The sequence below is a fragment of the Bidens hawaiensis genome, unplaced genomic scaffold, assembly GCF_021521415.1.
Source record: "Bidens hawaiensis isolate Kalapana, Puna unplaced genomic scaffold, B.hawaiensis_p1.1 tig00013117_1, whole genome shotgun sequence".
Lineage (NCBI taxonomy): Eukaryota > Viridiplantae > Streptophyta > Magnoliopsida > Asterales > Asteraceae > Bidens > Bidens hawaiensis.
In genome coordinates, this window is record NW_027492107.1 from 49,902 (window position 1) to 72,642 (window position 22,741).

At 34.0% G+C, this 22,741-nt stretch overlaps 3 protein-coding genes across 3 annotated transcripts; 2 read left to right on the forward strand and 1 right to left on the reverse strand.

Annotated features, from left to right (window-relative positions):
* Positions 1–327: 327 nt before the first annotated feature.
* On the forward strand, positions 328–6,511 carry LOC143543347 (uncharacterized). Its single transcript, XM_077035688.1, has 13 exons — positions 328–526; positions 633–699; positions 781–891; positions 1,985–2,180; positions 2,290–2,375; positions 2,468–2,663; positions 2,802–2,913; positions 3,131–3,258; positions 3,377–3,582; positions 4,265–4,375; positions 4,906–5,035; positions 5,117–5,266; positions 6,107–6,511. Exons 1-13 carry the CDS (start codon positions 445–447, stop codon positions 6,326–6,328), a joined length of 1,797 nt encoding a protein of 598 aa, XP_076891803.1. The 5' UTR covers positions 328–444; the 3' UTR covers positions 6,329–6,511.
* Positions 6,512–6,997: 486 nt separating this feature from the next.
* On the forward strand, positions 6,998–14,031 carry LOC143543348 (ADP-ribosylation factor GTPase-activating protein AGD1-like). Its single transcript, XM_077035690.1, has 18 exons — positions 6,998–7,350; positions 8,586–8,662; positions 8,760–8,857; positions 8,962–9,032; positions 9,132–9,194; positions 9,307–9,351; positions 9,428–9,493; positions 9,585–9,632; positions 9,732–9,869; positions 9,950–10,159; positions 10,793–10,924; positions 11,018–11,224; positions 11,750–11,836; positions 11,923–12,240; positions 12,352–12,497; positions 13,110–13,200; positions 13,282–13,763; positions 13,881–14,031. The coding sequence occupies exons 1-18, from the start codon at positions 7,285–7,287 to the stop codon at positions 13,993–13,995; spliced, it is 2,460 nt and encodes an 819-aa protein (XP_076891805.1). The 5' UTR covers positions 6,998–7,284; the 3' UTR covers positions 13,996–14,031.
* A 689-nt stretch (positions 14,032–14,720) lies between these two features.
* Positions 14,721–17,937, reverse strand: LOC143543349 (uncharacterized). The gene has a single exon (XM_077035691.1). The coding sequence runs from the start codon at positions 17,877–17,879 to the stop codon at positions 15,126–15,128; it is 2,754 nt and encodes a 917-aa protein (XP_076891806.1). The 5' UTR covers positions 17,880–17,937; the 3' UTR covers positions 14,721–15,125.
* Between the last annotated feature and the right edge of the window lie 4,804 nt (positions 17,938–22,741).

Consider the following 22,741-nt stretch of genomic DNA (forward strand, 5'->3'; position numbering starts at 1 on the left):
TAATATTCAAATTCTACTTAATGGTATCTTTACTCAAATCATAAGTGATAATATATATATATATATATATATATATATATATATATCGTTAACAAGTTAACCACGTATATATATTATCTTACCTCTAATACCATTTGATTACATATCAAATTTGAGTTCCCAAAGAAATTCTAAATTCAATACACTTTCCATTAAACCATAATCATTTAAATAATCATCTTATTTTATTATCATAAAATTTAGCTATTATAATTATTATCTGAAAAATTCGGATATTACAATTCGGGTAATCTATTCCGACCCGACCCGACCCGACCCATCCATTCTCATCTACCACCATCTACACTCTTGGCTCCTTTTAGACACCACCCACAAACACACCGTCACAAAACTCGGCATCCGCCGCCGTACACTCACACTCACAAACTCAACAATATTATTCCGATGACGACTGAAAAGACCGATTTGTCCTCAATGGACATCGACGATCAAATCACCACCACCGATCCTAAGTTCTCAATCAACGGTATACATCCCTAATTAGCTCTTATTAATCCGTTACACTTATATTAATGAATTGAATTATTAAGTAATTAAGTATATTTTAAGCAAAGTTTCAATTTGAATTACAGTACTGCAGCTATTGAAATCCGCACAGATGCAGCACGGGCTACGGTTTGGGGATTACACTCGTTACCGGTAATGTTACAGTTTTGTGTTGATTCTAGGGTTTATGTGTTTGAATAGATTTTGATTTGGATCTGGAATTTGGAATTGTAGGAGGTATTGTACGGCGAGGTTGAGGAGATTGTATAAGTCGTTGAAGTTTACGCATGGACGTGGAAAGTATATGAAGAAGGCGATAACCGCGTCGACTGTTACTGAAGTTAGGTAAGTTGAAATTCAGTGTTGTAGAACTCACTAGGCGCCTGTTGGGCGATGGGGTACGAACTAGGGATTAATCGGTTTGGAATTTATCTGTAAATTATCAAACACACACACACACACATATATGAAAAAGGCGATAACTGCGGCGACTGTTACTGAAGTTAAGTATGTGTGAATTTGCAGTTTGTGTTGATTGTTTTGAGTTTTTGGTGGTTTTCTTGTTTGTCAAGTTAAGTAGGAGTTCAGTGTTGTAGAAATCGCTAGGTGTTAATCGGGCGTTGGGGTGGGGATTAATAAGGATTAATCGGGATTAATCGGATTGGAATTTACATGTAATTTTTCAAATATATATATATACCAAGTATTATATATAAATGTTTCAGTTTTGACCGATTTTAACCAAATAGCGATTAATTGGCGCCTAGTCGGTGGGGTACCGACTAGCGATTAGGGATTTTTACAACCATGTCTGCATCAAATGGTTATATGTGGTGACTGTTGAGGTCTTGGAGGTTGTGATTTAGGTACTAGACATAGGACATGCATAAATGTCTTCCAACCATATATGTTCTTTGGAGATCGCGATACTAGTAACGGTTGCAGCTATTAATGTTAATGAATGATGATGTAGTGTTTTTCACTCGGTAACTAATTGTATTTCGTTTATATTGATTCAACTTAAGAGAGTGATGCATTGATCCAAGACAATGAAAAATGGAACATCTAGTAGTAAAGTTTGAAGGTTTATCCCAATACAGTTATATTATGCTCTGTTATAAGTAAACTATTAGGCTTTGAAGGCAGTCAGTTAGTAAGTAAGCAGGTGTGGATTATCTGCTTGGACCTTGAATCGCATCAGGGCTGTTTTTAACAGCTTATAATTTGTTCTTTTGCTGGCATCATTTGTTAACCTTCGCCACATGCTCTTACATCCTCTGTGAATAATGTTATTCATCTTTTGTCAATTTGAGAAATGTTTCAGTATCATGCGTGTATTTAAGAAGTCGCAATTGTAACTCTAAAACAATTATTTGGAAAGTTTATTATTAGTTATGCTATCTAACACTGAGCTAACAACATTTTTGGCCTGAATTAGGTTTCTCCATTTGGTTCTCTACACTGCAGAGAGAGCATGGAGTCATGCCATGGAGAAGAGACAGCTACCAGATGGTCCAAATGCATGTCAACGAACCTACCTGATTGGTCGGTTGCGTAAAGCAGTGAAATGGGCTACACTTTTTGCAGAATTATGTGCTATCAAGGGAGATTCTAGAACCTCATTAGAAGCAGAGGTATGTTTCTTGACTGGTTATTAGACTTGTGAATTTTAATACGTATCCATAATTGGATGATGTGTGCCATATTTTTGTTTTTGCTGAACAATTTGATTTCAATTTACAGGCTTATGCTTCATTTATGAAAGGTAATTTATTATTTGAACAAGACCAGAATTGGGACATCGCACTGAAGAGTTTCAAGAGTGCCAGGTAAGCCATGTTTTATTTTATTAAAAGAGGTTTTTGCTTACGTTGTGGCCTTTGTACCGTCACTTTTATTATTATTTTTTTTAAATATACAGGGTTGTCTACGAGGAACTTGGAAAGTATGGAGATTTGGATAATCAAGTTTTGTGCCGAGAGCGTGTTGAGGAACTAGAACCAAGCATACGTTACTGTTTGCACAAAATCGGTGAATCGAATTTACAAGCTTCTGAACTTGTACACATTGGGGAAATTGAAGGACCTGCACTGGACCTTTTTAAAGCTAAATTAGAGGTAGGTTAATGTTTAATATAACTTATTTGATTCTAGTGTTCTACACGCTTAACTCAATAATATTGCAACACATCTATGTATTATCATGATAAATTCACACAAATCTAAGTTTCTTTCATTGTCTTGTATCTATTTCAGGCTGTTATGGCTGAAGCTAGAACTCAGCAGGCGGCATCCATGACTGAATTTCATTGGCTTGGTCATAGATTTCCTATATCAAATGCAAAGACTAGGGTTTCCATATTGAAAGGTTTGTTATCAATCTTTGGAGATTAAGGGTGCGTTACATATATCAGTCTATGCTATTATCTGATCACAATGTTGTGCATATTAATGTCATAATGTGAAATATACTGAAACTCTGATATATATATATATATATGTGTGTGTGTGTGTGTGATATGGTATATATCAATAACTTTCCTGATTTTGTGACACTTGTGTGATACACGTGACTTATTCTTCAGCTCAGGAATTGGAAAAGGAGCTTAATGATCGAATGGAAGGTACTCTTCCTGCTGAGAAAAGACTTGCTGTTTTTGACAAAATTTTTGCTGCATATCATGAAGCCCGGGGATCCATTCGCAATGACTTGGTATGTAATGGTAAACTATCTAGAGAAGGAATGAAATACAGTTATATTGAAATGGAAAAGAGTTTGATTTTTTGTATTATTTTTTGATATAAATAACTTGGATTCTGTTTGTTTTTAGGCCACTGCAGGTAGCTCTGAAAACATTAAGGATGATTTGAGTGGGCTTGACAAAGCTATAGGTGCTGTACTAGGGCAACGAACTATTGAACGCAACCAACTGTTGGTTAGCATAGCTAAGAGTAAACTTAGCAAGGTCCGTGATGAGAAAAATGAGAAAGTCACCAAACCTGAAGAACTTGTGAGGCTATTTGACCTTCTTTTACAGGTACATGACTATAATGTTTTTTACTATATATGGGTGGTTTGGATAACATGTGAAAACAGAGTTGCATTAAAATGTGTGATTTTGGTATGGGTCGGGTCGACCCAAAACACTTTTTGCTCGATTGTTTTTACAACATTTGGTGTGTTAGATATAATGGGTAAGGCTATAATATTTCAGTAATAATATAAATTTTTTTTGTTAAGTGGCTTACATTTTTTATATAATAAAACTACACTTTGGAGGACCTTTTGAATTATTTGACCATTTCAGCCCATTTGATGATAAGAACTAGAAACTTAGATGCTTGAATTAAACTAAAAGTACAGATAGTGCCCAATTTCGAGAATGGGTGATCTCCAATACAAGGTATAAAACCCTAATTTTGATAATAAAACATCGACCCCTAAACAAGAAAGAAAACCTGCTATTAATACTAATCTTAATGAAACAGTTACTAAATTAACTGCTCCACTACTACTTCATCCTGATTTTTTGGATTAACCTCCACTCTCTGATTTCTTCTTTTTCCCGCCTCCTAATTCCCCTTTATTCGGGTTTGTATCATTTGACCTGTTTCTTTTTAGCATTTTTCATTTTATTCGCTGAAAACAAAACATAATCTAAATCAATAAACAGGCCTACTTCTGTGTTGCTGACAAATGTTTGTTATTGTTGATTATTGAATACATCAGATCTTTCTGACTTGTTGAGTTCTGGAAGAGACAGAAAAGAGGAAGAAGTGGCATTAGCTGAAGAATGTGAACTCAAAAGCCAAATTTTTCGAGCAGAAAGGTTTGTATGCCATCGTCGTTGCTCTATTATTTTTTCCACTGTCTGTGAATTTTCTTTTTCCAAGATGTCATGCTTTGCTGACTAGTGTGATAGTATTTAGAATCTTGTTCTGTTTTGGTTGAGACGCATTGTGGCAAAATAACTGGAAGTATAGTCCATTACGCTATCAGATAATTGTGGTAGAAAATAGACTAAATTTTTAACCAATTAATGCTATGCATCGAACTGCTTCCAAAATAGTGTTGTATATAGGGTTTGATTTTTATGTATTCTCTTGCAAACTCAGCGATTTCCATATTAGTTTTGAACAATTTAGGTTAGATATTTGGAAGAAAAAGAACCTGAGATATTTGGCCAAAGGAATTTTGCATTCACTAAAGAATAAAAATAATTGAACAACAGTGTTTGAAATCATAAATGAAACAGTCTGACTTTACTAAAGGTCTTGAAACAATTATAAAAGATTGGAAATTGTATTCATGATATATTAATGTTAAATAAAACTTGTCTTATTCATTATATTGTTGCAGGTGTTTTTTCTTGGCCAAGTCTTATAGCTCAGCTGGTAAAAGGACAGAAGCATATTCTTTGTTTTCTCTTGCTCGCTCCCTAGCTGAAAATGCATTGAAGAAACTTAGGAGTGTGGCTAGCAAAGATCAGGTTTTTATTATGTAACTTAAAATAAAAAGAAGTATTAGCACACAATAAGGTCTGTATATATGATTGGTTTTTTTGTAACAGGCGACGATCAAAGAAGTGGAGACATTGTATAATAATTGCAGATCCAACAGCTGTATTGAACATGCAATGGGGATTATGGAACACGAGAAGGCTCCTGATGATCTGTCTAAAAAGATATCTACTGTATCAATATCCGGGACTGATAAAAAGGTATGGATTAGAAATAAATATTATCTACCACAAACACTACTACTTCATATAGTCAAATATTACATCTTGTACTTTTTAAAATTATGATTGGGGATGTTTTCGATACTCATAGTCAAAGCACTTCATTAAACTATCATGTATGCACGCCAAATAATAAGTTAAAACACTTATTTTTCATTAGAAGGCACTCGTTTACTTATGAATGAGTCAAATTCGGATGATATATCTTATTCTCTTAATGGTCGAATGGGTAAAGTCAACAATATTAACTTAAAAGGAGCGGGTTTAACGGATCAAAGTTGAGGTGTAAAGAACAAGCTAAGCCCAAGCTTATCTAATATTTACCTATATTCATGTACATTTATAATTATTTTTATATAAATTTATAACTTATAAGTATGATTTTGATACATAACATAATATATATATTATACAACTTTTTTTGTTATAGTTTTATATATAATAATTATTATATGTATATATTATATATTAAAAAAAAATTATATATATATTAGGCTTGTGAGCCTAGTCAAGCTTGGCTCCGTTCAAGCTTATATTGAGTCTATTTCGAGTAGTTTGTGAGCGACTCGGCTTGTTTACACTCCTAGTCAAAAGTCACCTAAAGTGTATTTTTAGTCCATAAAACCTCAATAGGTTTATTCATGAAGTAGAATGCAAGTTAAATAATATGAATTCTGTAATTACCCAATTTGATATGTACGAATATTACCTGTTTTGACCGATCCCATAACCTCTCGATTTCGCTACCTCTACTTATTTGTCGGATAAACTTTGTGCTAGTTTTACATGCATCAAACTTACAAGTATTCTAATTTTCAGTCGGACAAGTACCTCATTGAGAAACTGGATTCTTACGAGTCTGCTGTCGGTGATTCAAGCACGAAAGTTGCTCCTCGTATTGCAGCATACCAACCATCGTTCCAAGCAATTGCTCGCAATCCCATTGTTCTTGATCTGGCCTATAACTCAATCAATTTCCCGTCAATTGAGAACAGGATGAAGAAAGACAAAAAGGGTTTCATTAGTAGGCTCTGGGGATAAGTTATACAAAATCAGTAATCAGGTTGATTTTCATTTAAGTTTTTTTAGATTTTGAACAATTTTGTTACTGTAATATTGGGCCTTTTGTTTGCATACTATGTGTTGCTTTGTGAACCAGTTTCTGATGAGAATGGTAACTATGTTTATTGGATTTAAATGAGGGGTAAACTTTTTGCTCAGTAAATTAACAAGAGCAGTAAATTTCCAATATTTTTTTATTAAATGTATAATAGTCTATTATTTTACAATAACAAAATTATTGATACTTAAATTCATTATTTTTTGCCAACTTTTTTTTCCGCCTAAAATTTTCAAGCTCAAATGACGAAAACCGAAACTAAACCGAAACTGAACGGTTTCAAAAACTCCAAAACCGCATTGAACCACACCAAGCACACCCCTATTATGTGTTGCTCCAAAGAGTTATGCTCCTGTGGTGACACAACAACGTATCCCGGAGGAACGACCAAACCAAACTCTGAAGCCAGCATGTCAATTAAAGAGTGCGGTGACTTACAAAAATAAATAAACAGTTGTGGAACGAACTCAATAAAAACAAACAGTTAAAAAAGTAGTTGGTGGTGTATTGGCGCGCATGTAACTGTTTAACAGTATAAAAAGCCTTTGGCTTTAATATTAATAATAATAATATTATTATTATTATTAAATTTGATATCCAGTAATCGACGGAGGCTTCAATGGCAGCCATGAAAACTCGTTCTTTCTATTTCCTCCAATCATCCATTCATTCATTCTCTATTTCCTCTTCATTCTGTTTCTCAATATTCTTCACATTTTCACCTGTAATTCGATCTCAATTTGCGTTACGGAAGATTATATATTGAATAGCTGCCATCTGATTTCGTTTTGATCGATTTCGTGACCTAGAAGAAGAAATTAGCTTATATTATTATTGTTTTAAAAGTGTGATTGTGTAATGCTGGAGGTTTGGATCAATGCAGCAGCCGGACGCAACCATGTATTTCTCAAAACTCGAAGACTCCCCTATGTTTCGCCAACAGGTCCGTCTGTATTATTATCCGTAGCATTTCATAGTATTAATTTACCTTTTTGAAAATATGATGTTTCCGTGGTTCGTAATTATGACACGCATTAAACAAACGATGCAATGAACAAACGAGATTTATGTGGTTTGGTCTAAACTGACGTACATCCACGGGTGGCAACTAGGTTACGGTAATAAACGATTACAAGCACGTAAGCGTGTTTATATAGAGACTACTCTAGGGTTAATAACTTCATGATTAAGAAAACACTTAACAGCCCGCCCATCTCCTTCCTGCGATCTCAATCATAACAAGCCCAAAAGACATACAAAACCATATTTTCACACAACCTTTTTATTTCCACTTTAGAAAGTTGTATTTAAACAATTAAACCTTAAGGAAACTGCCATTTGACATTGCCAACAATGTTGGAATTTAAACATGAATTTGGTTAGTTAGTTAGTTGTTTTGCCTATTTGATAGATTCTCAATATACAACATCTCCTTCCACTTTTGGTTAAACATGCTTTTAAAGGAAGGATCGATCATATATAATGTAATTTATATGATCTTGTTTTAAAATGTATATCCAGATGTAGCTCGGTTTGTGTTATATATAAAATGTATGATATTTCAACCAAAAAAATAAATAAATAAAAACAATGTAACACACAACGGCCACGCATCCCTAAATTTAATGTGTCTTGAATGTCCAAGGATGTTTATGCCCGTTGTTGACTTGAAAATCGAAGTTTGACTTGTTCGATTGCCTGTACTTGGCGACTTGGACATTTGTTGGTGTTTTAGAATGTAAAATGAACATATGAGGATTTGTATTTAGAAGAGAGTTGTAACACATGTTCATATATTTCTATTGACATCAAAACAACGAGTGCAGTTTACAATGTGTGACCATGTATGCACTATCAAGGCGATTCAGGTTAAAAAACCACGAAGCCTTTTTTAGGATAAAAGTGAAAAGAAAAATGAGCTTACTGAAGTTTACTATGTAGCTCTTAGTGTTATTTTTTTATATCAAAGAGATGATGAGATTAATATAATAAATGATGGTTAATCCTTTACATTCTTTATCTACTGTTGTAAATGTTTCTACTGGAATGCATAAATGTGAAACGTTAATATTGTAAGCACGGTTGAAGAAGGGCTTTTCAAGAGTATATGTGATGTACACATAATAGTTATATTTCAACTTTGTAGCATGTGAATGTATAGTATATACTGTTCTGCAGCTCCAATGTTTGGAGGAAATTGCAGAGACATTGAGGGAACGAGGTTCAAAGTTCTTTAAAGGCTGTCGAAAATACACGTGAGGATTCTTTCTTTCTTTCTTTCTTTTTTCTACATTTTCAAAATTAATTCATCAGGTTGTGGAAATTGGTTAATTTCTTATTCAAACGGTACAGAGAAGGCCTTGTAGAAGCCTATGATAAAGATATCGCCTTTTCGAGCTCCCTTGAAAATTTCGGTGGAGGACCTGATCCCATTTCTATGGCATTTGGAGGTAAAAATCTATAAAAAAATAAATTATTTTCTTTATTTTTAAGCTTTTTTAAATTGTTTATTATTTGTTAACAGCTATATCCTATGTTCAACTTCTGTTCACAGGCCCTGATATGATCAAATTTGCGGTTGTTTTGAGAGAACTAGGAGGATACAAAGAAAATCTTCGATCTCAGGTCTCAATTTAACCAATTAATCAATTATCATGTATTTTAGCTCAGTTTTACAATATAGCCACCAATAAAAATAATTATTCACGTTAGTATTTTTTTCAGATTGAGCAGACAGTAAGTGAAAGGTTACTGCGGTTTACCAACGTTGAGCTGCAAGATATCAAGGTTTCATGATTTTCTAACTGTATTTATATTATTCAGCAAAAAGGTTCTTTGGGTTCTGTGGGCCCCATGTTTCACATATTTGACATTAATATTTTTTATATATTCTATGCAGGAAGCTAGGAAGAGATTTGACAAAGCTGACGCTGTTTATAGCCAGGTACTTATACTTGGTTGTTTAATTTGGACTTTTAAGTAGTAAACATCTTTTTATTCTATTTGTGAATTCCGCGCAGATACGTGACAAATATTTATCACTAAGGAAAAGTACACGATCAGAAGTAGCTTATGCGATGGAAGAGGTATGTATATATCTTTCCCTTAGTTTACAAACATTATGCAATCATTTGGTAACCATTTTTATTTATAATTCTAATTTGGTAGACATTTTAGGAACTTTACAGTGCCAGAATGACATTTGAGCAAGCGCGCTTCAGTCTGGTACTTCAACACCTATGCTATTTATTATATATGAACATGTTATATCTTTAAAGTTTAAACTATCAAGGGCAGTTATGTAATTCTACAATATATACTCAGGTTTGTGCTCTTTCAAATGTTGAGGCTAAAAAGAGATTTGAGTTTCTGGAATCTGTTGGTGAAGCAATGGATGCTCATCTTCATTATTTCAAGCAAGGTTATGAATTATTACTTGAAATGGAGCCTCATATCCACCAGGTTTTGTTATTTAAATCTTTTTTTTTTCAATTTGCTTGTTTTTTAGATAAAATTGTCACAATCTTTTCTTTGTTTTACAGGTATTATTAAATGCACAAAAATCTAGAGAAAGCTACTATTCTGAGCAGCAAGCATTAAGTGAAAGGATCCAAGAGTACAAAAGGCACATTGATTTTGGAAACAAAAGTGCTTCTAATGTTTCAGCTGGTAACCGAGATTTAACACACCAACCTTCTAGGAACTCCCATAAATTAGTACAAGCGGTTATGCAGTCTGGCGCAGAGGGGAAGGTACTCCTTTTGTATATTATTTGCAGGTCAATACGGGTCGGGTCAACCCAAAATACTTTCTGTCTGAAATCATCAAACTTATTGTAGTTACATTTTTTAGCCAAGTTCTTTCTGATCCGTTTTAAAAGAGGACTAATAGCACGAAATCGACCCGTTAGCAAATGGGTTGGGTCAACCCAAAATACTTTTTGTCTGAAATCATCAACTCATCAAGCTTATCGTAGTTACACTTTTGAGCTAATTTTTTTTTTCTTTCTGACCCGTTAGAGATGACTCATAACACGAAATCAACACGTTCTTAAATAAACTGGTCGGGTCAACCCAAAATACTATTGGTCTGAAATCATCAAACTTATTGTAGTTACACTTTTGAGCCAAGTTCTTTTTATTTATTTATTTCTGACCCGTTAGAGATAACTCATAACACTACCCGTTCTTAAAAAACGGGTCGGGTCAACCCAAAATTACTTATCGTCTGAAGTCATCAAACTTATTGTAGTTACATGTTTGAGCCAAGTTCTTTTTTTTTTCTGACCCGTTAGAGATGACTCATAACACGAAATCGACCCGCTCTTAAATAAACGGGCCAAAACTTCCGAATCCACTTCAATGGCTAATACTTCAATAATTTAGGTTCAAAACATCAAACAAGGATATCTCTGTAAACGCTCTTCAAATTTAAGGGGCGATTGGAAAAGAAGATTTTTCGTTCTTGATAACCGAGGGATGTTGTATTACTATCGCAAGCAAGTAACTAGACCCTCTGTAAGTCTACTAAAGCTGCATATTAAGCATAAGATGTTACCTTTCCTTATGTGTTATATTTTATAAAGTTTCAATATTTGAGTTGATTTTCAGGGATCTGGTGCACAGAGATGTAACAACACTGAACCGGGCCTGGGACTGCTGAGTAGGTGGTTATCTTCACATTATCATGGTGGTGTTCATGATGTGGCACGCCACACGGTCAACCTGCTTACATCTACAATTAAGCCTGATGCAGAGCAGTCAGACCTCAGATTTTGTTTTAGGATTATTTCACCAACAAAGATATACACTTTGCAGGTGAGTTTGTTGTCTTTTGATTATCATTGGTTGATTTTAATTTTGTTTTATCTCAACTTGAATAAATTTAAATAAATATCTTAAGTTGGAATTGATCAAAATTGGAGGTGATTTGTGTACCAAGTCTTTTAGCACATTTTGGTCTTACAACATGAGAAAGTAGTAAGGGCAAAATGGTCAAAACCATTTTTTTAGTGGTGTATGTAGTAAAAAGCTGGTTAACAATTCATCTTTCATGTATAATACATAAAGTGATAAAACTCTTAGTTATATTAATCCAAACTTTAAAATGTTATTGAAATAATACCTTTTATAAACTATCATTGATTTGTTATGTTTATGTTTGAACTGTACTATGTGAACTTTTACATGCAAATTTTCAAAAATTATATATATATATAATTTTTAAAACTTACGTATAAAAATTCCAATATGATTAATCCCTATTAACCCCATTCCCCGACTAGCTCCTAGCGAGTTCTACAACACTGCTTGTTACTATCGTTTTTGGAATTTGGTAAGCAGGCAGAGAGTACACTGGAACAAACAGATTGGATTGACAAAATAAACGGAGTAATTGCTTCGTTATTAACTTCCCAATCACCTGAGATGGTATGTGTTATTACAGTAAGATTCTACATCAAAATATTCAGTTTTTCTCAAGATTTTAACATTTCAATTATTTTATTTTTCTCCAGTATTTATGCAACAGTCCCACAAGTAAAACCAGTGTTATAGGAGAAAGACCATTTGGTCAAGATAAAAAGACATATGAAGAATATAGCGAGAAAGATCGTGATTCCAAAAACATGATGCGTGTATGCAAAAGTTCACAACAGTTGCAATATGGTGTGAGAACTGAGAGGCCCCTTGATGCTTTAAAAAAGGTGCCCGGTAATGATAAGTGTGCTGACTGTGGGTCACCTGAGCCCGTTTGGGCTTCCTTAAATCTTGGTGTTCTTATATGCATCGAGTGTTCTGGTGTTCACAGAAACCTTGGTTGTCACATAACTAAGGTTTGTTATGTTATGTTATGTTATGTTATGCTATGTTATGTTTATTTGGCCTTGTATTTTGTATTAGTTTACCAAACTGCCATTGCTTATGTTTCAGTTTTTGGAATGTAGGTAAGATCTTTGGAACTTGATGTGAAGGTATGGGACCCTTCTGTCATCGGTTTGTTCCAGTCACTCGGTAATGTGTTTGTTAATTCGATATGGGAGAAATCGTTTTCTGTTAAAGGAACTCACGGGCCCGATGAATTACCTGGAAGGTAATTTTATTTTATTTTATTTTTTTCCAAATATAAACAATATACATGTGGTGAAATATCATAGTAGGTCATTAGAGTTGTCAAACGGGCCAGAATTTTGTCAAAGTGTTTCTGTAACTACCTAGTATTGCTAAAATCATATTTACACAACGAACTTAACGTTCAGACTTCAGAGAACCGTTCATGAACTGTTCAACAGGAAGTTCTTATGTGTTTGTTTATTTTATAAACAAACGGAACATGAACAAACTATTTTGTTCAGTTAATTAAACGAATGAACAAAAAGAAAATATATTCGCTTAATTGTTCGTGTTCGGTTAAAGTTAAATGAATTAGCACGAGCATGCCCCGTTCGTATTCGTGCAGTTTGCTTACAAGCCTGTTTACACATCAATTGTTCTTGAAATATTTACATTTTTTTCACACAAAAGTGTTTCGGGTCAACAAAGCCCATCCAAGGCCATTTCAACCCATAGAAAATTATCCATTTGACCCGTTATTGAGAGGCTCAGCCCATCTAAACCATACATTTTCCAGGTCATCGTAAGCTCTGTCATCTCCAAATGGTAAAATTTATGTTAACAGAATGTAGTATTTGACTTTGACCTTCAGGTCAACGGAGTCCGATAAATCAAGAGAGTCACTTGGGAAGCCCAATTGTGAAGAACATATATCCACAAAGGAAAAGTTCATTCATGCAAAAGTATGTCTTTATGTTTCCATTTTCAATTTTATAATTACTTCCAATAAATACAAGTTAACATTGAAATTTCATCATATACAGTATGCAGAAAGGCGTTTTATTCAAAAAGTTAAGGACCCGCGTCACCTTATTCTACTAGAACAACAGTTATGGGAAAACGTGCGCGCTAATGACAAAAAAGCGGTTTACCTTCTAATAATAATATGTGAAGCGGATGTGAACGCTGCTCACGGTCATGCATCATATATATCTTCATCTGTAGCGCAAATCATGCGCTTTGAAGATGATACTATTGCTGACCATGAGTTTGACTATTTAGAAGATTATTCTACAGATAATTCATCTTTGACTTCAGTTAGAGAGATTGATGATCCTTTGACTAACGAATCTCTTAACGGGTGTTCTCTGCTCCACGTGGCGTGCCAAACTGCTGACTGTACCATGGTGGAACTGCTTTTACAACACGGTGCAAACATTAATGCTGCTGATGCAAACGGTCAGACGCCACTTCATCATAGTATCATTAGACAAAGACTTGCAATTGCACATTTACTTCTTAGCAGGTATTACTCTTGTTTGCTTTTTATTTTTATTTTTTATTTTCTTATTTTTTATTTATTTTTATTTTTTTTATATAATAAAGTGGAAAAGTTTATGCATTAATGTGATATTTATTGTAGGGGAGCTAATCCACAAGCAGCAGATACAGAAGGGAAAACGCCACGTCAGCTTGTGACGGATTTGGGAATTGACGATGTTCAGATTCTTGCACTCTTACAAGCACCGAAGAGATAGCATATTAGTATATACATTATTTTATATAATGTATAGGAACTTTAGTATGGTGTACATCATCAATTGTTCTGTTTACTTATACCATCAAGATTGAAACTGATCCCTGAATTTACAATTTTGTAAGAATTAAAGTTCTAATTTATGATACAAAAGTTATACATTTTGTTTGTATAGAGGCAAATGGTTGATGTACTTTGTTTAAACTTTCATAAAACATACATCACATAAATATATAAATTTTAAGCCTGCATTTGATGTGCTGGTTCACTTTATGATATCTGGATTACTATCTTTATATGTTAAAATAAAAGTTTTTGATGTGTCGGTCGTGCAGAGTTTAGCTAGGACTGGCAAACAGGTCATGCAGATTTGGGTCACGGCTCATGAGTATTAAGCAAAGTTAGTTCGAATCAAAATGGGTTTAAGCAAAATGAAATCGGGTCAATCTGGCCATTTTAAAAAAGTATCAACTCCAGAGATCGCCGGTTCGAGCCCTCTCTTAAACACACCCAAATTAGGGCTTCTGTGTGACTGTGACTGTGACTGTTTTGACACCATACTCATCTGCGACGAGCCGACTGCCAACGACCCTTTGGCCTCACCGTCAAAACCGGACAGTGAACACCCTTACATTATACCATATCTAAGTTTTTTATAAAGAAAACAAAAAACTATGAATGCCACATTATACCATATCTAAGTTTTTTGCTAAAGATAAGCAACAACATAATCATTATCAATTTATCATCATCATCAACCTTTTTCATTGAATATACAAACAAGCATTGTAGCTTGATAACAGTACTGTAAAACAAAGACAATGAAACTACTAAAACAGTCATGAAAAACTCGATCTATTCAACAACTTTCTCTACCGATAATAAGCCAACTGTGGTTAATATGTTTTAGCTTGGGATGTATGTACCCGCCTGGTTCGTGCCTTAACTATATTTCCTTATAGACGCAATGAGACATCAAGGAAACAGTCACATCTTAAAAAAAACACAGTGCCATAACCTGTGCATCAGAAACAACATTTCATTACGTATGCAAAACGAACCATGATTATTAGTTCCAACAGCAGCAGCACCAACTTCCTTGAGCCACGACTGCACCCAAGAACCGAAACTTCAAACAACTTGGTTCGGTAGATCGAGTCCATCTTTCTCCCAATCACCTTCATGCTGCTTCATAAAATCAGTTAAACTAGACGCTTGTGGGACCCATCCAAAACCTTCCATACTTTCCAAAACTTCAGCCAACTTATTCTTGTATCCTGCACTATGCAACCGGTGTACCAAAGTGCTACACGTAGCGAAACTAAGCATCACTCCACGTTTCCCGATTTCATCGATTGAAGCCACCGCTTCTTTAAATTTACCGTTTTGACACAACCCGTCAACCAATTTATCATAAACATCACGACCCGATAAACCCTTTTGTAATAACTCGTCTAAAAGCATAAAAGATTTCTCCAGACTCCCTTGATCTTCATCCAACATGTTGTATACCATGTTATCTAAACTGATACCTTTCACCACCATTTCTTCAAATACCGAAATCATTTTATCTTTATTTCCTGATCTCATGTAACCACGAGCTAGGCATGTGTACGTTACAACTGTTGGCGTTAAATCCCGATTTTGCATTTCAAGGAAAAGATCTTCTGCTTCTTTCATCATCTCAGCTTTACAGTAACAATCTATTAAGATCGTAAACGTGACATGGTTCGGTTTTATCTGCTTATTATCGATCATATCTTTCAATAACTCATCGGCTTCCAATATCTTCCCTAACTTACAGTACGCGTCTATCAATGTATTATAAGTATGCGCAGAAACAAACCCTTTTTCCACCATTTTGTCGAATAAAGTCAACGCCTTTTCAATCTCCTGTACTTTGCAGCACCCGTTGAGAAGAGCGTTATATACAACATAATCCGCTTGGATTCCATTTCGGTCCATTTGGTCAAATAAGTCAAAACCGAAAGACAAATTCCCGGATTTACAATATCCGTCTATCATTGTAGCATAAGTCACACCATCAGGTATCAAACCCTTAGACGAAATCACATCAAACACTTCACGAGCTTTCGTGACATCACCCGACTTGCATAATCCACCAATCAAAACATTGTAAGTGACAGTATTCGGATTCACCCCTTTACTAATCATCTTATCAACCATATTAAAAGCTTCTAGAATCTCGCCTTTTTTACAGAAACCAGAAACTATAGAGGTGTATGTTACCACATCAGGATTCAGACCTTTTTCCGTGAGTTCGGTCAAAACCTCGAGAGCTTTATCCATTAAACCGTTTCTTGCAAGACCGTTGATGAGTACACTATACATATGCATATCAGGAAGAATATTTTTTCCTAACAGACTTTTAAATATCAAGAAAGCTTCGTTTGTGTTTCCTTGTTTGCAATGACCATCTATCATAGATGTAAATATAACACGATCCGGCATTATATTACAACCAACCATTTCCTTAAAATACTTATCTGCAACCTCCATGTTCGGTATCCTACTATATGCATTAACCACAGCTCCGTAAGTGAAAGCATTCGGCTTCACACCATTACTCCTCATTTGAGCTAAAACCGACTGCATATCCTCCATTCTTTTATCATTACAAAGACCGATTATAAGCGAATTATAGCAATAAACATCAGGAAAAGTACCTTTCTCTTTCATACCAGTTAAAACCGCAATCGCTTCTTCAAACCGACGCGCTCTGCATAGTCCGGATATAATCGAACTATATGTCACAACGCTTAACTTAACTCCATTAACAAACATCTCGTCTTTCAACCTCAACGCCTCGTCAACACACCCATGTTTCATGAACCCGTCAATCAACGCACTATACGTAACATGATCTGGAAACACCCCCGCCTTCGACATATCGTCTAAAACACTCTTCGCCTCGTCCAATCTCTTAACTTTACACAACCCGTCTATAACCGTTGCATACGTATACTTATCCGGAACAAAACCCTTTTCCGTCATTACCCTTTTAACCTCAAACACCTCGTCTACACACCCGAATCTACATAACCCTCCGATAATCACATTATACGTCACCAAACTCGGCTCACACCCATTCTCCGTCATTTCACTAAAAACCCTCTTCGCCTCAACCAACTTCCCGTCTTTACACAACCCACTAATCACATTCGTGTAAACATAAACATCAGGAATAATTTTCAACTCGAGCATTTTATCATACACCTTACGTACGAGCTCCGTTTTCCGACACTTCACCAAACCCGTCACCAACGAATTAACGCAGCCCAAATCCGGAAACCGCTCCTTAACATTAGCCCGTAACACAACACACATTGCTTCATCTAACAACCCTTTACTCCTATACCCATCAACCACCATTCCATACATTAAACCCAAACCCGGACCTGCATTCTCACAAAACCCATCAATCGAATCGATAACAGCCGAAACGGGCATCCGGGTATCGATCATTTGGGCCAATAAACCTTTAGCAAGCCTCAATTGATTCGAATTACACAACGCCGTGGACAGAATCAAGAACGAATTAGGGTTTTGAGCAATACCCAGTTCGTGAATTGACCAATTGAAGAAGTGGAGAAGACGAATTGGGTGTAGAGATCGTGGGTTTTGTTGGATGATGGATTGGATGACGTCAGGGTTGAGGGTATTGAGAAGATTATGTGATGAATTAAGAAGTTGAAGCCAGTTAGGGTTTGTGAGAATAGATGTGATTTGTTTGACTGTTTGGTGATTATTATCATTGTTGTTGATTCGTGAGGTGTTTGAATGGATGAATCTGGTGTTGAATTTGATGAGTAATGATGATGAATGCTTGTGTGGTGATAATAATAATAATAATAATCGCATCATTTTGTATTGAAGAAATTAGGGTTCGATGAAATGATGCATTTGGTGGAGAAGAAGAGGAGAATGTTAGGGTTCGTATTCGATTCTCGGTATGATATTATTATTACTAGTGGGGTGTCTGCACGATGCTGCAGCTGTTAACGAATTTAGCGTGGGTTGGATGCGTGTTAGCCTGGTAAATTTGGTTATTGGTAGGGATGTTCTTCGGGTTTCGAGTTTTTTGGGTTGGATGCTTCAGGTTTCAAGGTTTTAAATCCAGACTCAAAACCCAACTCAAATCTTTCACGTTTTTTTCGGGTAATTCGGGTTCGTGTTGGGTTAATCGGGTTTCAAGTATCTTAGAAAATATAACTAAATTGTTAAATTTAAATGTAACATATTCTTCTTTACTCGTAAGGTAAAGAAACCAATAACAAAACAAAAATAAACCGATAAAACATCCTAAAAATAATAAAACTTAACAAAGTTCAACCATAACAAAACAAGATCGACATAATCGTCTTCCGTATGCCATGATTAGGGTGTTGGATTATAGTTGATTATAGTTAAAAGTTGAAACATTAATAAACAATAAACAATCGATTCGTGATTGGTGAATTGAGAACAATTGATATGGACTAAATTGGATAACGTAAGTGGTTAAGCTTAACTTATAATACCTAAAAATATATACAGTTTTACAACTAAAAGTTTATTCGGGTTTTTCAGGTTGACCCGAAACCTAAAATTCGGACCCAAGAACCAACCCGAATTACTTCGGTTCGGGTTAGCATTTTCTCGGGTTCGGGTTTCTCGGGTCGGGTTAGTTCGAGTCTAAGCAGTTAATGTGGAAAAATGTCGCTTATCGGTCAATGGCATATATCTGAGATATCGGTTATCGCAGTGATATATCGATAATTTTAATATCATGTAAAATTCATATGTATATAGCAATTTAACACTAATAATTCACTATAGTCTCCCGTCAGTAACAAAATAACATTTTCTAAATTGCAACACATTAACAATCGTAGCAAGTACGAATTGATTAAGACTTAATGCACTAACACTGAACACTAAATGATGATAATTAAGACTTAAAACACTGATATCGAGAATATCGATGATATATCGGTCAAATATTAGCCCAATATCGGTCAATATCGGTCATATTAATGGTACCGATATTTTGAACCAGTATTCTGATTTATATATCGCTAAGGGACCGATAAACGATATATCACTGATATATCGATGATATCGAATACATAGGTTCGGGTACAAATTTTCTCGGATTGGGTTTCAGGTTTTGGATAAAAGTGACAACCCTAGTTATAGGTAGGTTTGATTTAAATTGTTGGAATTACTTGTAATACCTGTTTGTATTGATTTACTGGTTAAAGCCTAAGGTAAGATTTTGAGTTTAGTGAATTCACATCTTACTCGTAATATTCTTTGTGTTATGTGTATAACGTAGATAGTGGTTTAAGATATTGTGAGTGGATGAGAGTGTAAAATGTTGTGATTTTTCGATATAATTTTTTAATATTTGTTGAAGTTAATTGTGGGTGGATGAGAGAGAAAATGTAATGATAAAAGTATACAAAAAATTATTTAATTTAAATGAGAGAAACAATATTGTGTTTTTAGCGTAATTTTGGATTTGAAAATATGAAAACGGATAAGAATACTCTTCTTTAGACCATAGACTTTTAACGGGAGCTCCATGAACTATTTACCTCTTGGTTTAAATTGTATCTAGTAGCCTTCGATCAATCTGTCATCGAATCGAATGCTCTCGGTATTTTCATCAAGCAACCTTTGGATTAGGACTAACTTTTATTAAGTATAATGTATTAAAATTTGGATTATTTTTAATATGGAATCATATAACCTTTGGATTGTTTTTGAGTTGAAGTTATATTTTCATGAAATTATAAGGTTAACTAGTTAACTCGGTTGAACCGTCTAGTACAACATTTGATACAATTTCTAGCCCCAATCTTGTATTGTTAAAAAACAGTTCATAAAAAACATTGCTAAAATCACAATAACATGTCAATTTTTTTGTTAAAGCCAAATTGGAATGAGGAAAATATTATTGGTGACGACGTAATTATGTATGTCGCATGTTTGATTTTTTGTTGGAAAAATATCATAAAAATGTAAAAGTTTTAAAAGTATTTTAGTTAAGCCATCAAACATTTTTTTGTCATTAAAAAGTAACTATAAAATTTATAGTACAACATTTGATACAATTTCTAGCCCCAATCTATTGTTAAAAAACAGTTCATAAAAAACATTGCTAAAATCACAATAACATGTCAATTTTTTTGTTAAAGCCAAATTGGAATGAGGAAAATATTATTGGTGACGACGTAATTATGTATGTCGCATGTTTGATTTTTTGTTGGAAAAATATCATAAAAATGTAAAAGTTTTAAAAGTATTTCAGTTAAGCCATCAAACTTTTTTTTGTCATTAAAAAGTAACTATAAAATTTATAGTACAACATTTGATACAATTTCTAGCCCCAATCTTGTATTGTTAAAAAACAGTTCATAAAAAACATTGCTAAAATCACAATAACATGTCAATTTTTTTGTTAAAGCCAAATTGGAATGAGGAAAATATTATTGGTGACGACGTAATTATGTATGTCGCATGTTTGATTTTTTGTTGGAAAAATATCATAAAAATGTAAAAGTTTTAAAAGTATTTCAGTTAAGCCATCAAACTTTTTTTTGTCATTAAAAAGTAACTATAAAATTTATGAACTTTGATATTACATACCAACTTTCTTTTTTACCAAATTAATACACATAAGGGCGTTCTCAATCAATTTTCCAATCTCTATCTCAAATACAACAAAAACACCATATTTTCTTTTTTATTTACGATTAACTAATATTTCTTTATATTTTCATCATTACATTTTCTCTTTCATCTATTCACAACCATTTTAAAAAAATATTAAAAAATTTTAAAGGGTAAACAATGGTTCTCCAAAAAAATATACGAATGACAACATTTTATTTATCCTACACTCACAAACACCTTTAAAAAATAGATAACCACACTAGCGTAATCTAGAGGATGCATTGGGATTGCTTTGAGAAAGTTAGAAGTAGTTATGACTCAGTTTTCAACTTAAAAAGAAGTTTTAAAATGCCTTTTTTATAATATTTTGGGACACTCATATTATGTAAGATTTTTTTATAGTAATTTTTCATTCCTAGGTATCCAAAAAGAATCTCTCAAATTTTTCAAAAAAAACTAACATTTCAATTAACCATCCATCTGTTTTTTAGCGGTAAAGTGCATGTTGAGATCAGTTTGTAAACAGTGACCATAAAGGTGTTTAAAAAAATCCCCACACAAAATTCAGGCTTTAATGATTTATTTCAATTTAAATGAATAAAAAAGAAAGTTGTTTTTCGCTTTTGTGTACCGCTTTATTCCTAACAGAAATTTGTATATTTCATTGTGATTATTTATAAAGTTGTTTATTCAGTCAAGGACATGTCATATATTTAAGATGATTTCTAGACTCATTCTTTTTAAATGTTATGGTGCTAATGTGGACATGTGAATTTGTTAGGTAAAAGTTAGCGGTTTTTATTTGTTAAAGCAATTAGTTTATGAGTCAGTCTAGACCTTGTATAGGTGTATTTACGGCCCTTGTATGGGTGTATGTTAAACCAAACGCAAGTTCCTTGTGACACATTGATTCATGCCCCCATCATTTAGTTTTGGTGACACTAGGTAATGATGGGAGACTATGCGAGTATGCGACGTTCACTAATCGCCTTCGGGCGAGTGTTCACAGCGTTGGTCTAGATGCGGGTTTTCCCGTATCGAAAAGTGAGTGTACCGATATAGTGAATTTAGCTAGTAACCTATTTAAAAAATTTGTTAGCTGTTAAAAAAAGAAAACAAAAGAATACTAATAAAAAAACAAAAAATACAGTATACTCAAAATATTGGTGTATCTGTACATGTACGGTCACTTTTAACTTAACAAGACTAGTCATTTTCTTCTTGTACCATCCAACATATTTTGTTCAAACTAAACCCAAATCCTAGTTCCTTTTAATCCCCTTAAAGCAAAGCAAACCCTTGTTCCTTGTACGCATTAGTCATTTGATTCGACATGAACCATATGACAGATTGCTACTTGCTAAGAAAACTTGTGTTTTTGATCGAACCCTATGACGTTTTTCTGAGCTTTAGATTGATTGAACTAGGTATGTTTATGTTTCTAATTATTACTGAAATTAAGTTGGTTAATTGCAAAAGTTTTATGCTGTTTTATAATCTGAAGGGATTTGGGACCTATAAATAAATTTTAGTGAGTTTTCTAAAAAATGTATGTGTTCTTTAGCATGTTTAGAAATGGATGAAATCTAGTAGGGTTATAGATCCAACCATATTTATGAGTAAAGTAGTACACTTAGGGCATTTTTGGGTTAAGTTTTTAAAACTTGCTTATTTGCTTTTCAAAAAGCAAATAAGTAAATAAGTATATTTGGGTATCATAAAAGCACTTTTCGTGTTTGCCTTTTGTTACGGGTTAAAAAGCGGTTTTTCAGAATCAAGAAAACCAAGTTTTTTGTTTTGTTTTTTGCTTTTGGAATACCAAATTACAAATATATTTATCATTCAATTATACTCCATTATCTGTAAAACTAGCAAATATATAAAAAGGTTCTTTGTGGTTATTTTACCTACTTTTTGTTTTTTCCAACCACAAAAGCTAATCCAAACACTTTTTTAAAAGAACTACTTTTGACTGGACTGGACTGGACTCCTGATTCTGATTTGGGCTTTTATTATTGATTATGTTGATTGTATCATGTATCTAACTTTAAATATTATTAACTACT

Bases quoted from the DNA above. Each gene is read 5' to 3' on its own strand.
- LOC143543347 (XM_077035688.1), top strand. From the start codon at position 445: ATGACGACTGAAAAGACCGATTTGTCCTCAATGGACATCGACGATCAA. The intron at 527-632 runs GTATACATCCCT...TTTGAATTACAG, and splicing joins TCCTAAGTTCTCAATCAACG to TACTGCAGCTATTGAAATCC. The intron at 5,036-5,116 runs GTTTTTATTATG...TTTTTGTAACAG, and splicing joins GTGTGGCTAGCAAAGATCAG to GCGACGATCAAAGAAGTGGA.
- LOC143543348 (XM_077035690.1), top strand. From the start codon at position 7,285: ATGCAGCAGCCGGACGCAACCATGTATTTCTCAAAACTCGAAGACTCC. The intron at 8,663-8,759 runs GTGAGGATTCTT...CAAACGGTACAG, and splicing joins AAAGGCTGTCGAAAATACAC to AGAAGGCCTTGTAGAAGCCT. The intron at 9,195-9,306 runs GTTTCATGATTT...TATTCTATGCAG, and splicing joins TTGAGCTGCAAGATATCAAG to GAAGCTAGGAAGAGATTTGA.
- LOC143543349 (XM_077035691.1), bottom strand. From the start codon at position 17,879: ATGATGCGATTATTATTATTATTATTATCACCACACAAGCATTCATCA.